Genomic DNA, 6,746 nt, shown 5'->3' on the forward strand with positions numbered 1-6,746 from the left:
TCATGTTTTATTTCATAAACTAAACTCCTGACAAGTAATCACTAGAAATTTTTTTACTTAACTTAGTTATAGGCAACATGTCTTTTTTTTTTCTTTCCTAAAAATATATATAATTTGGTTAAGTTTCATTTTTTAAATTACATAACCTAAGGGGCTGTTTGGCTAAACTTATTTTAGTGACTTATTTACTTATTTACTTTTTGAAAAGTTAAAAGGTGTTTGGGTTAGCTTATTATGTGAAAGGAATAAGTAAATAAGTCATTCCAATAAGCTTAGCCAAACAGCCCCTAAGTTTCTCACATTCCCCAGTTTTATTTATAATTTCTTTTTACACTTCCTCCATAAGGTGACCCGGGGTGGGTACGTGATACTTTGGTATCACGCGTGGAACAATTCCACACACCGCCGCCACTCACATCCACCACGCGTGGAAGAGTTAACGCGTTGTGGTGGTCACGCGTTGAAGTTTGGAACTTTGTGTATGGTGGGTTGTACTCTAGTGCTGAGGAGTTGTACACTGATGGAATAAATAAAAAAGGTTGTGATACCATCACTAGTGATACCACCCCCCTACATTTCTATCACTAGTGATAGAATATTGATTGTACACATGACATAACTTGATTGGATAATGGGAGTGATAGTTTCTATCACTAGTGAACCACCCCTCCTCCCCTAAGGGGACTGGAGGTGGTCCGTGATGGAGGTTCCATCACGAGTGATGAACATGAAAACACCGGCGCCACCTCATATTTCCACGCGTTAATATTATAACTCGTGAAAAAGTTCACGCGTTGAACTTCATCCAATTTGAACATGCAGCATTTATTAATCCACCTAAAAGCATCTTTCTATTACACTTGTCACCCCTACATTTATACTTTTATCCCAAAAACACCCCCACTCCCCTAAGTGTTGTACTACAATTTTTCTCAAATCTTTATCAGTGTTTTCTTTTTATTTAAAACTAATTGGAGTGAAGTTTTTAAATTTTAAAACTGTTATTTATTTTTTAAATAACTTTTCATATTTTTTGTAGAACCAAAATCCACAAAATGGAGCGAGCGAGACGACTATCATGCAACAAGCCACCGAAGAGTATTTTAATGAAATTTATAATTTAGTGTTTTATTGTTAATTTCTAATTTTAAAATAAAAATTAAAAAAATTTGTGAGTGATGGAATTCCATCACTAGTGATGACCACCGTCACTACAAAATGCTTGTGAGTGATAGAATAGTGGTTGATGACATGACAGGGGTTGATTGGATGCTTGTGAGTGATGGAATTCTATCACTAGTGACCACCCCCACTCCCCTAACTGTAAAGAGAATAACAAAATAGTTGAAGATAAGGGCAGTAAAGAGAATAACAAAATAGTTGAAGATAAGGGCAGGGGGCACTTAACCTCCTTGCCCTAACTTTCACTAATCTTCTTTCATCACGTCATTTATACCATTCACCACCCTCTCCTACCCTATTTAGTGGCGCCACTTATACTTGGTTAACCTCATTCTTCTTTCTATTTCTTTTTTAACATAAATAAATATATCATATGAATTTAAAATATAAAATATATATATATATATATATAACTTACATAAATAAAAATATCAAAATACACAATTAAAATTAAAAAGCATACATTCTAGATAACTAAACATTGCTAAACTACATCATTAAATAGACACAAACTAAATAGTAAAACTTTAACAAACTAACTAATTAAATGTAAACAAACTTAAGAGAAATAAACGTAAACACACTAGAGAAATAAACTAATCATCAACGCCTAAAGAAATGTCAGAGTCGGCATCCGTATGCACATGTAGCTCTGGCATACGAGGATGGTTTCTTAGTGATCGCTAAGGTTCGATGTAAGCAAAAATTTTGTTGAATCTAATCTGGTATTCACGACGGGTCTGAGCCTCCATTAAGCCGTGACCATTGGCCATCATCATGTGATAGACTTGATGAAATTTGCAAACCTCATTGAAAATAACACGCCACTTTGAGTTAACTCGGTCCAAAGTGCGATTGGTTTCACCTACACATTAACGAAATTCTTCAAATATGGCTACACTAAATCAAACGTTTCCTCGCATGGTATCAGTCACGTGGATCCAAGAGTTGACCAAGGCTACTTCTTCATCTACGTTCCACGATCTTCTTGCCATTTTTTTGAAAGTATTTGAGAGTGTATGTATGGTTGGATATTTGTTAGAAAAATGGTTTGAGATGTGTATATTAAAAAGATAAAAAAAAAAAGAAAACAAAACAAAAACAATAACGGTCAAACCACACAATCACAAGCAGTAATTACTTGGACCCAATCCAACCCGCCTCCCTACATGGACCACCAGCGGCGGTGTGTGCTATTTGCTAACCTTCAATTCTCATTTCTGCAACATTTTATTTACATTCTATTTGCTAACCACTAACATCTGCAGGTGTTTTCAAAAGGATAAAGGAACTAAATAATTTAAAAAAAAAATAATATGAACATTGTATTAGCCAGCCTGCTAGCAAATTGGTTACCAAAAAAAGTAAAAAACTAACTACCGAACGGTAGGCCTATCGTTATTATTTAGATACTGTCATTGTTTTATCATGGTTGCATCTGAAAGTTCAAAGACTTCAATGCTCGGAACCGTTGACCCTGTTTGTTTGACCTGAATAAAGTATAATAGTCATCAAAGGTTTTGTTTCCATAACTATATTAACTAGAATTACAAAAGAATGCGTAATGTGTTTGTTACCTTCAATCACGACGCCATTCGAGAAAAAAATCAAGCCTTTCTCCGTTCCCCTTCTTGGTTTCCGTGCCATAAAGATTTGGAACAAACAAGGCTGCTAATAAGAGCTATTTTACTTCCTTTATCATATTCCCATTTGACTTCTTTTGGTTTCTTGATCTTTAAAGTCCGACGTGTCGACAGAACGCAACGTCAAACCTATGGCAGTCATTTTTTGAGTCAATTCCTTAGCTTTCTCCAAATCTCCAATCTTGTAACAGTAATCTACTAGACGATCATACTCATACGGAGCTAGCGGTATGCCCTTCTGGGCCGCTTCATCTAGTATTCCACATGCTGCGTTTAAATCCCTTAACTTGCGGAAACCAGTGAACATCGTCCGGTACATTAAATCATCTGGAGTCAAACCCTTCCGCTTAATTTCATCAAACAATTGTTTTGCTCTCTCGGTGTTACCAACTCGAAAAAAACCCTTCATCAAGATGTTATACGTATATATATTTGGAGTAAACCAACCGTCTTCAACAAGCTTATAAGCTTCTCCAACTTTTCCTCTATCACACAAACAAAATATAAGAGAATACGATGAAAGATTAAAAACTATACCCTCGTTTTTTAGTTCCATCAAGAGCCCAGAAACTTCTACGTATTTTGACCACTTCATGAGACTATCAAGAAGGACTCTGTACGTACACATGACGGAAAAGAACTTTCTGGATAGCACGAATCGAAAAACGGAGAACGCGTCGATTAAGTTGGCACTTTTACAGTTTTCTTGAATTAAAATTTCGTAAGTTGAAATTAACGGGACTAAACCACGTCCTAGCACTGCGTAAAAGTACTTATTTGCAACGTTTAATTCTCCTAACTTGCAATAGGCGTTGACTAACGCTCCAAATATGTGAGCGTTTGGCTCTAAACCGTGATCCATCATTTCATTCATGTAAAATCTCGCTTCTTCCATTTTCTTAACTCTGCAAAGGCATCCGATAACGTTTCCGTAACAAATCTCATTTGGGACTATAGCGTTCTCCTTCATCACCTCCAAAACTTTTTTCGACTTTCTGTAATCGTTTACTTTTGAACAAGCGCTTAGAAGGGTCTCGTAAACTACATGATCGAGTTTGAGATTCTTCACACTCGGTTCCAACATAAGTGCTTCCGCCTTTTCAAGATCTAGAGTGTGACATAATCCAATGATTAAAAGACCGTAACTTTTTGCATTCGGTTGCAAATCAAGCTTCTTCATCTCTTCCACAACTGCAAAAGCATCATTCATTCGCTTCGCTTTACAATACCCATGAATCAACGAGGTATACGTTCTAAAATCTAGTTTCATGCCTAAACTTATCATCTCGTTTATTAACTCGTGTACTCTATCCATCTTATGCATCTTGCATAGCCAATGAAGAAGCGTATTATAACAAACCAAATTTGCACCAACACAACTAGCGGCCATCTCGTCTTTAACCCTAAACGCCGCTTCCACATCGCCTTCCGACATGAACCCATTAACTAACGCGTTATACGTCACCACATTCGGCTCCACACCCGCATCACGCATCTCACTCAACACCGTTCTTGCATCTTCCCATCTCTTCATTTTGCAAAAACAGTTAACTAATGTGGTATACAAAAACACATCCGGAACTAACCCCTTATTAACCATACTCTTCTTAAACTCAACGGCTTCATCAAGACGGCCCGTTTTACACAACCCATCAATAATCACATTGTACGTGAAAGAATTCGGGTCACACCCGTTCACACCCATCTTAACAAACACCTCTTTTGCTTTCTCTACATCTCCCACCATACAATAAACTTTGATCATATTAGTATACGCGTAGACATCAAAGAAACCGACTTTTTCCCGCATCGCTTCACATACTCTTAAGAAAAGCTCCAACTTCTTACCTTTAATCAAATCTTTCAAAAATGAATTGAAAAACAAAGGGCTAGGTTCAAACTCATCATTTTTCAAAAGAATCTCAGCAGCTTCATCTAACAACCCCTTTACTCTATACCTATCAACAATAACCTCAAACACCTTGTGATTCAAATCAACACAAGAAGAACCAAAACTTTCTTTATAACAGCTTACAAAAGAATCCAAAACCCACAATGGAGACAACCTCATTGCAATCATTTCATCAACTAGAAGACTAACACAGCCATACAAGTGATGGTTACATAGAGTAATGGCTAAAAATGTAATCTTTTTGGCATTTGATTGAATACCCACCTGGTTTTCTTGAAGAAGCATTTGAATTACATGTGGGTTTAGCTTCTTGGGCACCTTTGAGGCTGAAAGAATGGTTTCCCAGTTGTCTGATTGAAGAATGGTCTTGATTTCACTCAGCAAGAACTGATTTTGTTTGATGGAAGATGGTATGTAAGATAAAGATCTGGGTCTTTTGATGGTGTTTTGGTGAATACCCAGAAAGTGTTTTGGGTTATTTTGAAAGATTTTCCGCATTGTGTCAAGTGGAAAACAGAGTGTGGGTGGATTATGAATAGGGTTATTGATTATCAGTTCAGTGGACTGAAAACCCTCGTATTTAAGATCAATATGAACATAAATCTTTCATACAATTTCATTGTTTTTCATAACGAATTAGGGTTTTGTTCATGGAATATGCGAGCAGAGACGGCGCAGGGGTAGGCTGGAATCCAAGAATTACAGAGCGTTTGTTTTCTGGGTTACTCATACGAAGCCCATTGGGCTAACTTTATGTTTATTGGGCTTTCTATAAATATTTCAAGAGCTCATAAAGTTTTTAGTATGGGAATTTATGGGGTGTTCATGGGTCGGTTTGGTTCGGTTATTATCATTAACCATAATCATAACCAGTAGCTTCGGTTGGGATTTTCCTTAACCTTACCCATAACCATAATCGAACTTCGGTTATGGTTAATCGGTTATAAAGTCGGTTATGGTTCAGTTTCGGTATTTTTGGTTAATTAACCAATAAAGGTTTGAAATAAATAGGGATGTAAGGGTGTTATAGGGGTGTGCATGGTTTGGACTTAGCTTAGGTTTTTTTTATATATATATATAATAACGAAGACTTTACTTTTTGTTAAACTACCGATGTGGGATTAAAGGGCATCCGCATCCACATCAAGATCATTTTGTTACAAACAAACTTTTATCCTGGTAAAAATTCTGTATATGGTTAATGTAAAACATAAATCCATTATACAGAGTTATATTTACATGTTCGGTTCGGTTCAGGTTATATCGGTTAACCAAAGTTTCATGACCATAACCATAACCGATTAATCGGTTATACAAAGTTTCAAAACCATAACCATTGATTATCGGTTAATAGTGGTTCGGTTATGGTTTGATTATCAGTTATGACGGTTATTTTCTCATCGAATTATAGAGGTGAGAAAATATTGATTTGCTTTTAAAAATAAATTTGTTTTATTATTTAGTATATATAAAGTTATATTCATTTAACCCGTGTAATACACGGGTTTCTAACCTAGTTATTTATTTCTATATAGATGAACACAACGGCACAACCCAAGTTCTAAACACCATCATCTTTTATTTCGTCATTTCTTTTTACTAGATACTTGTTATTGTTGTTGTTGTTTTGAAAAACAAAAGTCAAAGGAAAAAAAGAATGACTATCAAGTAGTTCATTGAAAAAAGAATGACTATCAAGTAGTTCATTTGTTTTCTTTTTTTATATGGTATGGTTATTGAATGATGTATTACCTTTTCATAGTCATAGTTACTCAAAACCTCATTGTAACTCTTATAATCACCAGTTACAACCACAAATTATTACTATTAATCAGCGGCGGAACTAGCCCAAAAATTTCGGGCTAGTTCCGCCGCTGATTAATCAATATTCTCACCTCTATAATCTATATTATATCATGTATAAAACCTACATCTGATCATAATTCGTCAACCATGCCAAACAAATGAGACTAGGCAAAGGTAATGTAAAACACAAATTTATCATTTTG

At 35.7% G+C, this 6,746-nt stretch overlaps 1 protein-coding gene across 1 annotated transcript; it reads right to left on the minus strand.

The window, feature by feature from the left end:
* Nucleotides 1-2,378: 2,378 nt before the first annotated feature.
* Nucleotides 2,379-5,439, minus strand: LOC110929568 (pentatricopeptide repeat-containing protein At5g61990, mitochondrial). The gene is made up of 2 exons (XM_022172722.2): nt 2,760-5,439; nt 2,379-2,672 (listed from the first exon to the last, which is right to left on the minus strand). Exon 1 carries the CDS (start codon nt 5,233-5,235, stop codon nt 2,881-2,883), a length of 2,355 nt encoding a protein of 784 aa, XP_022028414.1. The 5' UTR covers nt 5,236-5,439; the 3' UTR covers nt 2,379-2,672; nt 2,760-2,880.
* Between the last annotated feature and the right edge of the window lie 1,307 nt (nt 5,440-6,746).

The sequence above is a fragment of the Helianthus annuus genome, chromosome 3 (assembly GCF_002127325.2).
Source record: "Helianthus annuus cultivar XRQ/B chromosome 3, HanXRQr2.0-SUNRISE, whole genome shotgun sequence".
NCBI lineage: Eukaryota > Viridiplantae > Streptophyta > Magnoliopsida > Asterales > Asteraceae > Helianthus > Helianthus annuus.

Bases quoted from the DNA above. Each gene is read 5' to 3' on its own strand.
- LOC110929568 (XM_022172722.2), bottom strand. From the start codon at position 5,235: ATGCGGAAAATCTTTCAAAATAACCCAAAACACTTTCTGGGTATTCAC.